Source organism: Indicator indicator, chromosome 15, assembly GCF_027791375.1.
Source record: "Indicator indicator isolate 239-I01 chromosome 15, UM_Iind_1.1, whole genome shotgun sequence".
Lineage (NCBI taxonomy): Eukaryota > Metazoa > Chordata > Aves > Piciformes > Indicatoridae > Indicator > Indicator indicator.
The window spans coordinates 21,772,105-21,788,712 of NC_072024.1; the positions used below are offsets into that span (position 1 = coordinate 21,772,105).

Genomic DNA, 16,608 nt, shown 5'->3' on the forward strand with positions numbered 1-16,608 from the left:
CTAAGAATTCTTTAAGGGTTTGTTCTGATCTAGTGTCAGGTGTCCCTGAACTGGATGATCCTTGAGGCCCCTTCCCACCCTAACAATTCTGTGATTCTGAAATGACAGAGTTGTGGCTTCTTGCTGTAACTTTTTTTTTTTTTTCCCTCAGAGATATCCAGATAAAATCTTGCCATTTGTGGCTGAACATTTGGAGACTATTATTGACAATTATCCATTTCACTAAGAGTTGTTTGCTAGGGCTACTTGGGAATCCTGCCGAACCATCCAATGTCATGTTTGTTTCCAGGCCTCCGATTGCTTCATTTCAGGACTTAACATGACTGTTTATTTTCAGAGCTGAAGTCATTTGTTGAAATGTGAGTCATGCCAGAGTTTAGTTGTTTACACTGAACAATATGTGCAGTGGACTTAGCACTGAAAAAATCACAGAGCTGCTCTTTGGGGTTTCCTAGTTTCGTTTCTTCTCTTTAAGAAGGAATCAGTTTTGGTGACAGTGGTGAGGGGAAGCACTGTGGAAGGATGGATATCTGTCTATGGTCAGGTAACCTTCCTGCTTTGAAGAAACTGAGTATTGATCTAAGCTTATTTTTCAGTGTTTAAGAGGCAGCTTCTTAAAATAATATTTATTCTTAAATATTATTTATTCTTAAATATGATTCGTTTTTAAATCTAATCTTAAAATAACATTGTCTCATGTGGCAAACATAATTCTGGCGAAATTATATTTGTGTTATGTGGTGTCCAGTAATACGTTTACCTCACCTATTGCTGCATCAGAGCTAAGATCTATGATCTCATCCTGTTCCCAGTGAAATTCAACAATAACATTACTGTTCAATCTGTGGGGATCAGAATTGTAGCTGGAAGTGTTTTGAAGCAATAAATCTTAGGTTTTCAAAGAGACATTTCAGTTGTCTGCTGTTACAAATGGACTGCTTATTCCTGAGGTAGATGTGGTGCTACCTGTGAGCACAACTTTCCTCTCTGGTCTGATTTTTGTGGACTTCTCAAGGGTAATAGAGATATCCTGGGTTTTCCTGCACCTATCAGATTAACATGGTCCAGCTGATTCTTCAACATAAGCAAAATTAGTAAACTTTTAGCTGAACAGCTTCAAAAATTTCAGGTGGTGATTTTCAAATTCCTCAGATGGAATTTCATCACTAGCTGAGGAAGAAAAACAAGTGATTAATAGTATTTCTTTAAGTTAGACTTGTGATGTTGGCTATTTCATGTCTGTTTTTGTTGTCTGTAAAAATATTTGATAACATTACGCTGCATGCACCTCCTGAAAAAAACCATGATGGACCTCAAACTTCATATCTCATGTGTATTTTGTAGAATCATAGAATTGTCAGGTTTGGAAGAGGGACTTCAAGGCTCAGCCAGTTCCACCCCCCCTGCCATGGGCAGGGACACCTCACACTACAGCAGGTTGCTCACAGCCACATCCAGCCTGGCTGCAAAAACCTCCAGGGATGAGGCTTCCACCACCTCCCTGGGCAACCTGTTCCAGTCTCTCACCACCCTCATGGGGAAGAATTTATTCCTAACATCCAATCTGAATCTCCCCATTTCTAGTTTTGTTCCATTCCCCCCAGGCCTATCACTCCCTGACACCCTACAAAGTCCCTCCCCAGCTTTCTTGGAGCCCCCTTCAGATACTGGAAGGCCACAATAAAATCTCCTCAGACCCTTCTTTTCTCCAGAGAGAACAGCCTCAACTCTCTGTCTGCTCTCATAGCAGAGGAGTTCCAGCCCTTTGATCATTCTCTGGCCCTTCTCTGGACACATTGCAGCACCTCCAGATCCTTCTTGTAATAGAGGCTCCAGAACTGGATGCAGTACCCCAAGTGGGGTCTCACCAGAGGGGGAGAATCACCTCCCTCAACCTGCTGGCTATGCTTTGCTTGATGCAGCCCAAGCTCTGCTTGGCTCTCTGGCCTGCAAGTGCTCACTGCTGGCTCATGTTGAGCTTCTCATCCCCCAGCACCCCTAAGTCCTTTTCTCCAGGGCTGCTCTCAAGCCAGTCCCTGCCCAGCCTGTATCAGTGCTTGGGATTGCCCTGACCCAGGTGCAGGACCTTGCTTTTGGTCTTGTTGAACCTCATGAGGTGGTCATAGGCCCAGCTCTGCAGCCTGTCAGGGTCCCTCTGGATGGATCCCTTCCTGTCAGCATATCTGCTGCACCACACAGCTTGGTGTCACCAGTGAACTTGCTGAGGGTGCCTCAATGCTGCTGTCCATGGCACCAACAAAGATGTTAAATAAGACTGGTCCCAGGACTGACCCCTGAGGGACTCCACTTGTCAGGGATCAGGGATCTTTATTACAAGAAACCAGTGATGCAAATTCTTTCTTCATTGTTGTCTTCTTGCCAATTGTATTTTCGTACAGAATGAATTGCTGAGGAATATTTCAGCGTGCCATTGCAGGGTACACACTTCCTTTTCTACCATCCGTTATTCATACTGCTGAAGACATCCTGGAAAAACAGGTTGCCAAAGGAAGTGTTTCTTCCACTATTGAAATCAGTGGTGAAACTCCTCAGGACCTCAGAGGAACGAGGATTTTCCAGCAGCAAAGATAGGCTATTTCAATGTGCAGTATAAATTGCTTTCACTGAGGAGGTAGATTTAGTTTAACAGCAGTGTTTTGTCAGGTGCTGAAAATGGACAAAGTAACCTTTTTGAACACTTGAGATGATGTTGTGTGGTGTTCTGGTTTTGGATTACACAACAGAATTTTGTTTGCAGGTGATAAAAGTGGGAAATGTATTCTAAGCTTTGACTTGCTGAGCTAAGAAGGTGCAGAGGAATTGATACTGTGGCTCTTCTTCAGCTTCAGAGTGTTAGAGTGCAGGGCAGGCTAGTCTCCTGGGGGCCAGGTCTGAGACTGCCTCCCCCCTCTCCTCCTGGCATTAGACCTAGACAGGCCTGAGAGGCCATGAGCTGCTCCCCCACCGTTACCCGACAGGGAAGCATCTCCCACGGGAGCAGAGAGGGAAGAAAGAGGAAGGGAATGACTTTGCAGATGGATTTATAGGGTGCAGGATTTCTGGGTAGAAATAGGCTGTTTCCTGTGCCCACCTTCTGGGGTTGGACACTCAGGACACCGGAGGTGTAGCTTGTGTGGCAGTGACAGGAGGCACCCAGCCTGAACTGCCACAGCAGTGCTTGTGACTAAAGTGATTAAAGCCTACCAGGAGTCCTCGTGAGGAAGTTGTTCATGGTGGAATGAATTTCCACTTGTGTTGTTCCTTTTACCCAGAGCACGATATGTCTTTTTGTTAATAACTAATTGTGAGATGTGCATTTCAGTGTCCACTAGCCTTCACTTTTGTGCTGGAAATCACAGAATTAGAATCACAGAAATATTCAGGTTGGAAAAGACCCTCAGGATCACCAAGTCCAACTGATAAGCCTACTCTACAAGGCTCACCCCTAAACCATAGCCCCAAGCACGACTTCCAAGTGACCCTTAAACACATCCAGGGTTGGTGACTCCACCACCTCCCTGGGCAGCACATTCCAATTCCTGACCACTCTTGCCCTGAAAAAACTTTCCTAATGTTCAGTCTAAACCTACCCAGGGACAGCTTGAGGTCATTCCCTCTTGTTCTATCACTAATTGCCTGGGAGAAGAGATCAGCACCAGCCTCTCCACAACCTCCCTTCAGGTAGTTGTAGACAGCCAGGAGGTCTCCCCTCGGCCTCCTCTGTTTCAAGCTAACCATCCCCAGCTCCTTCGGTTGCTCTTCATCAGATTTATTCTCCAGGCCTTTCCCAGCTTCCTTGCCCTCCTCTGTACTCACTCCAGCACATTATGGTTTTTATCTGAAATGTGTCAAGAAGTGTCTGGAGGGCCAGGCCCAGAGAGTGGTGGTGAATGGTGCCACATCCAGTTGGTGGCCAGTCACTAGTGGTGTCCCCCAGGGATCAGTGCTGGGCCCCTCTTCAATATCTTTATTGATGATCTGGATGAGGGGATTGAGTCCATCATCAGTAAGTTTGCAGATGACACCAAGTTAGGAGCAGGAGTGCATCTGTGGAGGGTAGGAGGGCCCTGCAGAGGGACCTTGACAGGCTGGATGGGTGGGCAGAGGCCAATGGGATGAGATTGAACAAGTCTAAGGGCAGGGTTCTGCACTTTGGCCACAACAACTCCAAGCAGTGCTACAGGCTGGGGACAGAGTGGCTGAGAGCAGCCAGACAGAGAGGGACCTGGGGGTACTGGCTGATAGTAGCTGAACATGAGCCAGCAGTGTGCCCAGGTGGCCAAGAGAGCCAATGGCATCCTGGCCTGGATCAGGGATAGTGTGGCCAGCAGGACAAGGGAGGTTATTCTGCCCTGTGCTCAGCACTGCTCAGGCCACACCTTGAGTCCTGTGTCCAGTTCTGGGCTCCTCAGTTCAAGAGAGATGTTGAGGTACTGGAAGGTGTCCAGAGAAGGGCAACGAAGCTGGGGAGGGGTCTGGAGCACAGCCCTGTGAGGAGAGGCTGAGGGAGCTGGGGGTGTTCAGCCTGGAGAAGAGGAGGCTCAGGGCAGACCTCATTGCTGTCTACAACTCCCTGAAGGGAGGTTGTAGCCAGGTGGGGGTTGGGCTCTTCTCCCAGGCAACCAGCAGCAGAAGGAGGGGACACAGTCTCAAGCTGTGCCAGGGGAGGTCTAGGCTGGGTGTTAGGAGGAAGTTCTTCACAGAGAGAGAGATTTGCCATTGGGATGTGCTGCCCAGGGAGGTGGTGGAGTCGCTGTTCCTGGAGATGTTCAAGAGAAGCCTGGATGAGGCACTCAGTGCCATGGTCTGATGAATTGGATAGGGCTGGGGGATAGGTTGGACTGGATGAGCTTGGAGGTCTCTTCCAACCTGGTTGATTCTATGGTTCTATGATATTGAAGGAAAGAGAATGCTGTGTAAGTGGCAGATAGATTTAATTAGTATATTTGTGTGTTTTCAAAACCCTGAAGGCATACAGAAGGGTTTTATATTGGTACTGATTCTAGAGACACATAGTTTTGATTTTTGTCTCTTCCCTTTTTCCTGCAGGGCCAAGGCTTTTCGTGGAAAAAAGGTTCATGGAGAATACGACATAAAGGTGGAACAGGTAATTAAATGACTTAATCTGGATGTTATTTTTGTATATGTGTATTTATATTAATGCATATATATCTATATATATACACATACGTATTATATATGTATACGCACACACAGAGAATTACAGGATGTTAGGAGTTGGAAGGCACCTCTGGAGATCATCGAGTCCAACCCCCCTGGCAGAGCAGGACCATAGAATCCAGCACAGGGCACACAGGAACACATCCAGATGGGCCCTGAAAGTCTCCAGAGAAGGAGACTCCACAACCTCTCTAGGGAACCTGTTCCAGTGCTCTGTGACCCTTACAGTACTCACAGTAAAGAAGTTCCTCCTTGTGTTGAGGAGGAACCTCCTATTCTGTAGTTTATATCTGTTGCCCCTTGTCCTATCAGAGTGCAACTGAGCAGAGCCTGTCCTCTCCCACTTGACCCCCAACCCTCAGATATTTATAACCATTTATTAAATTCCCTCTCAGTCATCTTTTCTCCAGACTAAAAAGCCCCAGGGCTCTCAGCCTCACACAAACCTCCCAGGAGGGATTTAAAAGATGTGCAGACATGTTGCTGAGGGACATGGGTTAGTCATGACCTGGCAGTCCAGCAGTGCTGGGTTAATGGTTGGTCTCTTTGATCTTAAGGGTCTTTTCCAACAGAAATATTTCTATACATACATGTACAGGTCCTTGGTACTTAAAATAACCTGACAAATTTAAACAGATTTCATCCTAACCTGGATCTTTTTAGAGGACTCTGACCATAATTTGCCCAACATGTATTGAAAAGTTACTGCTTAGAGATAGAATTTCCCAGATACTCCATGATTTACATGTTGCATTTCTGTAGCACTAATTCCTTCCCTTAAGAACATACCCACTCTGGCTGCTGTGCTAGCATCTGGGTTCTTTAAAACCAGCCTAAATAAATGTGGAGATTGAATCACAGAATGTCAGGGGCTGGAAGGGACCTCGAAAGATCATCCACTCCAACCCCCTGCCAGAGCAGGATGAGCAGGATCACCTACAGCAGATCAGACAGGAATGCATCCAAGCAGGTTTTGAATATCTCCAGAGAGGGAGACTCCACAACCCCCCGGGCAGCCTGTTCCAGTGTTCTGTCACCCTCACAGTGAAAAAATTTTCTCTCCTATTTCCATGGAACTTCCTTTGCCTCAACTTCCACCATTGCCCCTCTTCAGGGTGCATTAGAGTTATGGCTGTTGTATTTGAGTTAGGTATCTGAAACTGGAGAAGTAAATAAGTCTTTTCACTGCTTCTCAGTCTTGGATTCTACATATAGATGGTACTGTAAGACATTTCAGTACTTGAACTGAATTGTTTTGTCATTAGAATTTCAAAGAGTGAGGGAGAAGGAGCCCTGATGGTGTGGATTCAGCTTGTCTAAATTTGCTGTGATAGTGCAGCATCCAGCTTTGCTCCACTCTTTGCATCACTGAATATCTGCTGCTGTCCTTGGCTTGCAGACATGGAGAGCTGTGCCAGGGATCCTCAAGACTATTGAGGGGGAGATGGGCAAAAGAAGACAAGTTGTTCTGTCCCCAAATACCATTCACACCTGGATCAAACCATGCAGTTGGCATGACATATGTGGTCTCTTTAACAAAACCTCTGTGCATGCCAGGAGTCCTTTCACAGGGTCTCTTGTAAGACCAGAACCTCTCTTAATCAGGAAGAGATTGAAAGTTGCTGAACTCTGCTAATCACTTTGTAATGTGTCAGCACTGCCACAGCCCTATACAAATAGAATTATTAACTTTTTTAATGTTCTTTTGCTAATAGCAGAGAGCAGTCTTTTTTTTTACATGGTCTACTATGACCTAGCTTAACATACAACATTTTCCATCATCTACTAAGCTTTTAAACTACAAAATCTGTATTGTGAATCCATGTAGCTTATTATTTAGAAATATCAGCTGTCAGTCTCGGTTTAAATAGATCTGAAATGATTCTTTAAACTTGTCAGCACTGACACAAATATTTCAGGCTCTCACCACTTGTGCTCATTTTATAACAGTATTAAAACTGCCCTTTGTGTTTCTAGCATTGAAACCCTGCTCCAAGAATGTGTAGAAGTCTATGGTCTTGAATGGAGAGCCCTCCATGCTTTGAATCAAACACATACTTAAGCTGTTGAGTTAGAGTGGTGGTTAGAGGGGTCCACATTTAGAAACAGAATTGTTTTGGTTGGAAAAGATCTCTAAGATCATCAAGTCCAACTGTCAACCCAACACCGTGGCCACCAACCCATGTCCCAAAGTGCCATCTCTACACATTTCTTGAGCAATTCCAGGGATGGTGACTCCACCACCTCCCTGGGCAGCCTGTTCCAATGCCTGACCACTCTTGCAGCAAAGTAGCTTTTCCTAATACCCAACCTAAACCTCCCCTGGCACAACTTTAGGGTATTTCCTCGTGTTCTGTCGCCTGATACTAGACAGAAGAGACCAATTCCCATCTGGCTCCAACCTCCTTTCAGGGAGTTGTAAAGAGCAATGTGGTCTCCCCTCAACCTCTTCTTCTCCAGACTAAACAGTCTCAGTTCCCTCAGCTGCTCCTCCCCAGCTGTGTTCTCCAGACCCTTCACCAGCTTTGCTGCCCTTCTCTGGACATGCTCCAGCCCCTCAATGTCCTTCTTGTAGTGAGAGGCCCAAAACTGAGCCCAGTATTGAAGGTGTGTCCTCACCAGTGCCGAGTACAGGGGCACGATCACCGCCCTGCTCCTGCTGGCCACACTTGCCTTCTCTGATCAGTGAATTCTGAAGGCATTGCACAGATTTCACTAAGGGAGACTTCCAGTGATACCAGGATTCTCAGGAGGAGACTGATGGGAATTCTGACACTCTCTATTCTGTGTTAGTGTCTGGGATAGCAAAGATGCTTTCATTTATCCCCCAGAAGACAGCTGGCTGCATTTCAATTATTCTGCTGTGTAATGTTATTGTAAAGTGCCTTGAGAGCCTGAGCTGATGAAAGACTGGGGATAAATGAAAAACATCCTGTCCTTTCCTTTCAAATAACTGTAGATTCAGAGTATGGAAGTGATTCCTTTGGAAATTCCACAGTTCCAGTCTGAGAAGGTCCTTTTGAAAACTGTCTTTCTTTGTGGATTTTGTGAGGCAATTGTTTAGTAGCCCCAGGTCTTTTTAAACTAGCAGAGTAAGTGCACACAAAGGAAATAGAAAAGAGTCTGTATATGAAAAGACACAAACAAAACAAGAAAATATTCTGTTTATCATAGTTATTTTGGCACTACTTTTGCTCTGTTCCCTTCAAAACTTTAGGCCATTTTGGATGAGTGTTAATTTTGTTTTCATCTTTGTGCTAAGAGCATACAGAACAAAAATAGAATCTTTGCACTGTGCAGACCTGGATGAGAAATACACTTTCTCCTTGCCCCTTTTTCATAAAGATTGTTTTTTTTCTTTTTTGCTCTTTGGAATAGAATTTATTCAAACGTAATCACAGGATGTTAGGGTTTGAAAGGGAGCTCTGGAGATCGAGTCCAACCCCCCTGCCAGAGCAGGACTGTAGACTCTACTGCAGGTTGCACAGGAATGCATCCAGACAGGGCTTGAAAGTTTTCAGAGAAGGAGACTCCACAGCCTCTGTGAACCTTACAGTAAGCCCTGTGTAAGCAAGCCTTACTGTGAGCTCTTCCTCATGTTGAGGTGGAACTTTCTCTGCTATAGTTTACATCCATTGCCCCTTGTCCTATCACAGGGTGCCAGTGAGAAGAGCCTGTCCCTTCCTTCCTGACCACCAGCCCTCAGATATTTACAGACATTTATAGATCCCCTCTCACTCTTCTCCTCTCCAGACTAACCAGCCCCAGGTCTCTCAGCCTTTCCTCATAAGGCAGTGCTCCAGTCCCATCATCATTCTTGTAGTCCTCTGTGTCACATATAGCAGATGCTATTGGATTAGCATGCTCGTGGTACTCATTATGTTCCCAATGTTTGTTGTCAGCAGTTACTAGCCCTTAAAAGAAGGGACTTGGGGAAATGAAGGTAAAATGAAGCAGGCTGGCTAATGTGAGTCTTCTTTTCATAGGCAGAATTTTCAGAAATCAACTTGATAGCCCACGCTGACGGCAACTACGCAGTAGATGTCCAAGTGTTTCGAAATGGCACTAAAGTTGTCAGGTAAGAGAAACCAAAGACATAACAGCAAAAAGCAATGAATGGCTTAATGTATGGATGTGAAAGACACTCAACGATCTTGTGCATGTGTGTGATGGAGATTTTGACATCCAGCACACCTCAGTCATTGCCATCAAGGGTTAGGAAATGAAATATCCAATCAGTCCAGTTTCTGATGGGAAGGAAAGCCCTCGAGGTTTTGATCATACAGAAGATGGGTTTGATGAAGATAGGAATGAAGTATGGTACAAAGAATACATGATTGGGAGCTAGGGTTATTGATCTGGGGCTTCTCTTTGCTTCAGGGATAAAAACAGTCGTGATGAACCTGTGCATGCCAGACCTTTCCAGATGAGCAATGTTTATTTCCACTGCTAAATATTTTCTGTTGAAAGAGGCTAAGTCACAGCACTTCTCTCAGGGCAGTTCCTGGAACATCACTGTCTGACAGATTTCTCTGTGAAAGCCTGCGATTTCCCAATAGGCTGTTGGGTCCAAAAAGAAGGATTATTCAAACTGAAGGCAGGGTAATTTTACCTTGGTTTTCAGTGAGCACTTCAACAGCCTTGCAAATGTAAGGGGAGAATACAGGGGCATGTTTGGGCAAAGGAAAACCTTAAATAGGTATTAAATGATTTTCAGGCAATCCTACTTCTTATCTAATTTGTGGGAATTACTCCTATTTTGGCTAGTGCAGTTAATTAGGATTTAGGTGTAGCAGTTGTTTCGTTGCACAATTGCATTCAGAGAGGTGGATCAAGCCATTAAGAGTGGTTGTTTACTATTTCTGGTTATCTTTAGGCAAGAGAAATAGTTGAGGGAGCTGGACAGCATACAGCATATCTTGGATCTTTGTGGCTTTGCACAACATCTGTCCAAATAAAAAGATTTGAGAATTTCTACTTAGTTTTATTAAAAAAAAAAAAAATCAGGAAAGAAAGATTGAAAATAAATGTCCTTTATGCTTTAAAACTCACAACTGTTTAATCTCTTGTGTGTTCTAAAAATACTGCAGCTTAATACAACAACCACTTATGCCAAAAGCAGAAGATTATTTGCTTTAGAAAAATAACAGATTTTTTTTTTTTTTTTTTTTGGGGGGGGGTTGGTTTTGTCCTTTGTTTATTTGTTAGTTTGGGTTTCTTTTCTTCCCCAGTGAGATAAGTTTTGGAGCCAGGAAATCTTGATCCTGCTCCTTAGTGGCTTTTCTGTAGATAATTTTCCAAACAAACAAAAATATTGAGGCCAAGATAGCATCAGAGCATGTCAGTGCTCAATGTGAGTTGGGAACCTCCAGAAGACAGCATCTGCAAAGATGGGTATTTGCAGTTCATGATAAAACTTGGTCAAACTGATGCTAAGAAATGGAATCATCTCGTTGTGTGATCAGCTAACTCTGATAGTGAGATGGCACAGGCTTTTATAAAATTATTGGGTTAATAGTAATTTATTTAACCTGATAGAGCTACTGCCTGAAGTTTATAAGATCACTCTTAATCTTTGTGAGATGTCTGCTGCTTAATAGCTGTCTAAATGTGAGCCAGTGTGTGACCAGGTAACCAGGAAGGCCACCAGTATCCTGGTCTGGATCAGCGGGACTAGGGCAGTGATTGTGCCTCTGTACTTACTGGGCACTGGTGATGCTGCACCTTAAGTACTGTGTTTAGTTTTGAGGCCCTAACTACAAGAAGGATATTGAGATACTAAAGCAGGTCCAGAGAAGGGCAATGAAGCTGCTGAAGGGTTTGAGAAACAGGGCTGGTGAGGAGAGGCTGAGGGAACTGGGACTGTTTAATCTGGAGAAAGGAAGACTGAGGGAAGAGCTCATTGCTCTTTACAACTCCCTGGAAGGAAGTTGGAGTGAAGTGGAGGTTGCTCTCTTCTTGCAAGGGTGAAGTGATGGGATGAGGAAACAGCCTCAGTTTGCAGCAAGGGAGGTTTAGGTTGGACATTAGGAGAAATGTCTTCTCCAAAAGGATTGTCAAGCCCTGATCCAGGCTGCCCAGCGCACTCCGTTCCTGGAGGCATTTCAAAGCTATGGAGATGTGGTACTGAGAGACATGTTTTAATGGTGACCTGACAGTGTTGGGTTAGACTTGATGATCTTGAAGATCTTTTCCAACCAAAGCAATTTTAAGATTTTATACGTTTGCAAACTTTTTTGGTGTGAGAAGGATATGCAGACACGATGGAACAGCAGTTCTCTGTTCCTATGATAATTTATCTGGAGATACAGACTATTTTGGAGAAACAAAACTCTTTTTCATTAATTTTTTGTATCTCTAGATAAGTGCTAGTCTTTATGTGGCCTTAAGCCTTGTTGGTTTGTGAAGTTTATTGCCTGAAGCTTGGAATGTGCTTCTTCTGTCACTAAGGAATGCAAAGACACTGATAGGCATGTTCAGTTGATAAGAAACTCAGTGTTAAGTATGGATCAGGCAATGAGATCTGTGGCCTGTTGCTTTGTTTCTGGCTGTCCCAGCTATCAAAAGAGAAGGGGCAAAGTGCTGGTCCCACTGCTGTCAAAGTTTATATTGAACATGAGCAGATTGTTAAAAAGGCATAAACACTAAGCTGAAAAATCTTATGTGTTAGCAGTGTGAGGGCCAAAGGGACCTTGGGTCTTAGCTCTGTGATCAAAATAGTTAATAAATGAAAATAAAATATTCATAATAGTGAATAAAATCATAGACATTTCAATGACAACATTTTTGCTGCCACAGTTTGGGGGGGGAGGGTCAGGAGAAAAGTGACAGGCACCTGCTTGTTTCATTTTTGTGAATGAAGATCAAGCTGTGAGAAACGATACCTCAAGTTATACAATGCTGAGATTTGAGATCTTACACATGCTTGAGCCAGGATGACAATTTTTCTCACAGCCTGTTCTATACCCAGTCATTCCATCCAGCAGTAGAACAATTATCCAAATATTTTGTGTTTCTTTGACGAGCTTCTGCAAAGCAAAATGTATAAAAACAGAGAATTGCTGTCCCTTCATGTCTGCATGTCCCTTCATGTCTGCATGTCCCTTCATGTCTGCATGTCCCTTCATGTCTGCATGTCCCTCCTCACACCAGAAAGCATGTAAACATATAGAACCATGAAACTGGGTTGGTTGGAAGACACCTTTAAGATCATCAAGTCCAACCCTTAACCCAGCACTACCAGGTCACCACTAAACCATGACCCTTAGCATCAACATGGCTTTGAAACCCCTCCAGGGATGGGGACCCCACGACTGCTTTGGGGAGCCTGAATCAGGGCTTGACAGCCCTTCTAGAGAAGGTGTTTTTTCTAATGTCCAACCTAAACTTCCCCTGGTGCAACCTGAGGGAGCAACTTATATATATATATATATTTAAAAAAAAAAAAATATGTATACACAGATAGACAAACACAAATATATATATAAAAATAAAACATATATATATATATAAATATATACGTCTATATAAATTTTTTTAAAGTACCAGTTTCCTACTTTTTTCACTAAATCAGTGTTTTAAATGACATTTTTCTCTTCTTTACTTTTATTTAAGCCCAGAGTGGGGCTTTTGAGGAGTTGTGCAATCCCCTTAGCACCATTTTAAATGATAGAGGGAATCTCTTTCTTTCACTGAGTGCTTTGCAATTTTGATTTAGGCATCATTAATCCTCTGAGTATTATACTCATGCTGTGTTGCTAAATTGACTGTTCTTATTCTACCAATTCTTGGCAGACCACCACCACAAAAGCTAGATCACAATTCTCAGAGCTATGCTACAAATATGCTTTTGGAAACTAGTTAAAGGCCAACAGTTTTCCTCATTGATCTATAGTGTCAGTGCTTGACAGCAAATCTTTATCATGTTGCTTTTGCCAAGTCATGCATTATAATGGAAAGCCAACTTCAGAACCCACCTAATAAACTTTTGACTACTGTGTTTAGGCTGGAATCTCCAAACTCCTTCAGCAACTTAAACATGAATTTTGGTTGGCTTTGTTTTGTTTTATTGAATAATTTTGTAGTCCTCAGAGCTTTTGACTCCTGTTCTATTTATTCAAGACATGTAAATAATTGCATTGTTTTACTTCACTAATTTAATTTGCCCTGCATTTGTACCTCTTTCAGGAGAGTAATAGCATCAGGCTAGTCAATGCTTTTTCCACCTATAAAACTTGAATACTAGGAGAATCCTTCAACAGTTGAGTTTAGGAGTGATTTGCCACCATATTGATGCCTCTGATTCATTGTATCATGTCCCCTGTTCTCCAGAACCTTCTTCCATAACTAAATGTCAGCGTTGGAGTAAGGTGATTATAATGAGAGGGCTGGAGCACCTCTCCTGTGAGGACAGACTGAGAGAGTTGGGGCTGTTCAGTCTGGAGAAGAGAAGGCTCCGAGGTGACCTTCTTGTGGCCTTCCAGTATCTGAAGGGGGCTCCAAGAAAGCTGGGGAGGGACTTTTTAGGATCTCAGGTAGTGACAGGACTGGGGGGAATGGAATAAAGCTGGAAGTGGGGAGATTCAGGCTGGACATGAGGAAGAAGTTCTTCCCCATGAGAGTGGTGAGAGCCTGGAATGGGTTGTCCAGGGAGGTGGTTGAGGCCCCATCCCTTGGAGGTGTTTGCAGCCAGGCTGGATGAGGCTCTGGCCAGCCTGATGCAGTGTGAGGTGTCCCTGCCCATGGCAGGGGGGTTGGAACTGGATGATCCTTGTGGTCCCTTTCAACCCTGACTGATTCTATGATTCTATGTCAGGCTGTTCCCAAAGGTGCATATGGTGATAGGACAAGAAGTCAGTGAGGTTCAGTCAAAAGGTGAAATCCTGATGAGATACAAGAGAGAAAGAGGAAAAGAAAAATTGCAGCTGTTAGTTTAGAAATTCATTTTGACAAGTGTCTTGATGAAAAGCTGTACTGATTTATCTCCAGTTATGGTTTGTGTGAGCAAAGGGGTTGCTCCATCTTTTACTGTCTCTAAAACAGCATGAGAGGAGCTGTGGAAAAAAAGGAGAAGAAGAAGTAGCAGCTTCCCAAGAAGCTTCAGTTTCTGTTTTGTTGTTGTTTATTGTTGTTGAAAAACTGGTGTGCATAATGAACAACATTCTCAGAGTTTATATATATGATTTATCTTGCAGAGGGAAAATACTCTGAAAAGCCAGAATAATTTGTCTGTCCTCTTAATAGAGTCCCATTATTAACTGGCTGCTGCTGTTCTGAACAGCAGTTAGGAAATGCTGCAGATTTTCATAAAGCCATAACAATTCTTCCCATCTTTTAACGTTTGCCTTTTGTTTGAGTGTTCTTTTAGTGCTAGATATTTGTTCCCCTTTAAAGTTTTTTGCTGTTGATGGAAAACCCAATTTGATCCTTGAGTATTAGCAATGCATCTTTTTCTTGCCAGGTCATTCAGGCCTGATTTTGTCCTGGTTCGACAACATTCGTTCAGCATGGCAGAAAACGAAGACTTCCGTAACTTGATCATTGGAATGCAGTACGCAGGCATCCCCAGTGTCAACTCCCTGGAGTCCATCTATAACTTCTGTGACAAACCCTGGGTGGTAAGTGATGTACCAAAAACCTTCAGCTGCAAAAAAAGGAATGGTTTGCTTGGTCAGTTGCCTGCCATGAATATGGAGTATCAAACCATTTCTGCATTTCTGAGCAGAGCAGCAGTGGTAGTGAAAGAAATAAAAAGGAAACCAAGATATGGTGAAGGGACTGGAGGCACTGCCTTATGAGGAAAGGCAGAGACCTGGGGCTTTGTAGTCTGGTGAGGAGAAGCCTGAGAGAGGATTTAATAAATGTCTCTAAATATCTGAGGGCTGGGTGTCAAGAAGGAAGGGACAGCCTCTGCTCACTTGTGCCCTGTGCTAGGACCAGGGGCAATGGATATAAAGTACAGCACAGGAAGTTTCACATCAACATGAGGAAAAGTTTACTGTAAGGGTCACAGAGCACTGGAACAGGCTGTCCAGAGAGGTTGTGGAGTCTCCTTCTCTGGAGATTTTCAAGACTCATCTGGATGTGTTCCTGTGCAACCTGCACTGGATTCTATGGTCCTGCTCTGGCAGGGGGATTGGACTGGTGGAGTGGGTCCAGAGGAGGGCCACGAGAATGATCAAGGGGTTGGAGCACCTCTGCTATGAGGACAGGATGAGGCAACTGGGGTTGTTCAGCCTGGAAAACAGGAGGCTCTGAGGAGACCTAATAGCAGCCTTCCATATACCTGAAGGGGCTTACAAGAAGGATGGAGAAGAGACTGTTTGCAAAGGCCTGCAGGGACAGGATGAGGGGCAATGGCTTCAAACTGAGAAGAGCAGATTTAGATTAGATATCAGGAAGAAATTCTTTACTATGAGGGTGGTGGAACACTGGAACAGGTTGCCCAGGGAGGTGGTTGAGGCCCCAGCCCTGGACATAATCAAGGTAAGGCTCGACGAGGTCCTGGTCTAGTTGAGGATGTCCCTGCTGCCTGTGGGGAAGTTGGCCTGGATGACCTTTGGAGGTCCCTCCCGGCCCAGCCCATTCTATGGTTCCATGACTCGAAGACCTCCAGAGGTCCCTTCCAAACCCTCACATCCTGTGATGCTGTTGATCTTTTCAAAGAGCCAGTGTAGGCAGTGTGGGGACAGCGAGAAAAAATATTAGTAGTAGAAATGATGAAAGGAGTGAGGAAGCTAACGGAAAACCTATCCACCGCTGCCTGACTCGAGCGAGGAGAGTGTGTTTATTCACCATTTGCCTGGGAAAAGCAAGCTGAGAATTGTTGTCATATTTGTGGTTTTGAAGGCAATTTAAACAGACTTTTAGCCAGTGTTTTCTTCATGCCTCTGAAATTTTTGGGGCTAAGCTTTAGCAAGGAAATCTGAAGCTACTTGGTTTCCTCTTTTGAAAGCTCTTTTCATGATCTTGTGCAAGTAGGGTAGGAGTTCTCCTTTTCAGTTAAACCTAGAGCAATGAGCTACACTGGAGAACCACTGACACTTGGCAGTTTGACTGTGGAAGCCAACTGAAACCAATTCAGTTTTTTCATTCCATGCTTTGGTGTGTTGGAGGTAGAATTCAGTGATCATTTTAATTCATGGAGTGATGGAGGTAGAATTTAGTGATCTTTTTGATTTATGTAGAAGTTAATAGTAGTAGTCACAATTAAAAGATGTAAAAGATTATCCCTGGAAGAGTCCCTGTTCCTGTAAAATATATTCGGTTGTCTAAGAGTTAATGAAACTTTATCATAAGTTATAATACTATTATAACTTATTATACTGGTCATTGTGTTAAAGAATACTGCTTGTAATAAATAGGGAGAGCTTCATAAATTTTTATTCTGATGTATAGGTAAGAAAAGAACAATTGTCAGCATTTTAC

General features: G+C 43.7%; 1 protein-coding gene across 1 annotated transcript in view; it reads left to right on the forward strand.

Annotated features, from left to right (window-relative positions):
• The window catches only part of SYN2 (synapsin II), a 246,843-nt gene that overhangs the window by 90,727 nt on the left and 139,508 nt on the right, over positions 1 to 16,608 (forward strand). The window contains exons 2-4 of the mRNA XM_054387663.1: positions 5,050 to 5,107; positions 9,168 to 9,259; positions 14,642 to 14,798. Coding sequence (XP_054243638.1) covers positions 5,050 to 5,107; positions 9,168 to 9,259; positions 14,642 to 14,798 — 307 coding nt within the window. The remainder of the gene's footprint in view (positions 1 to 5,049; positions 5,108 to 9,167; positions 9,260 to 14,641; positions 14,799 to 16,608) is intronic.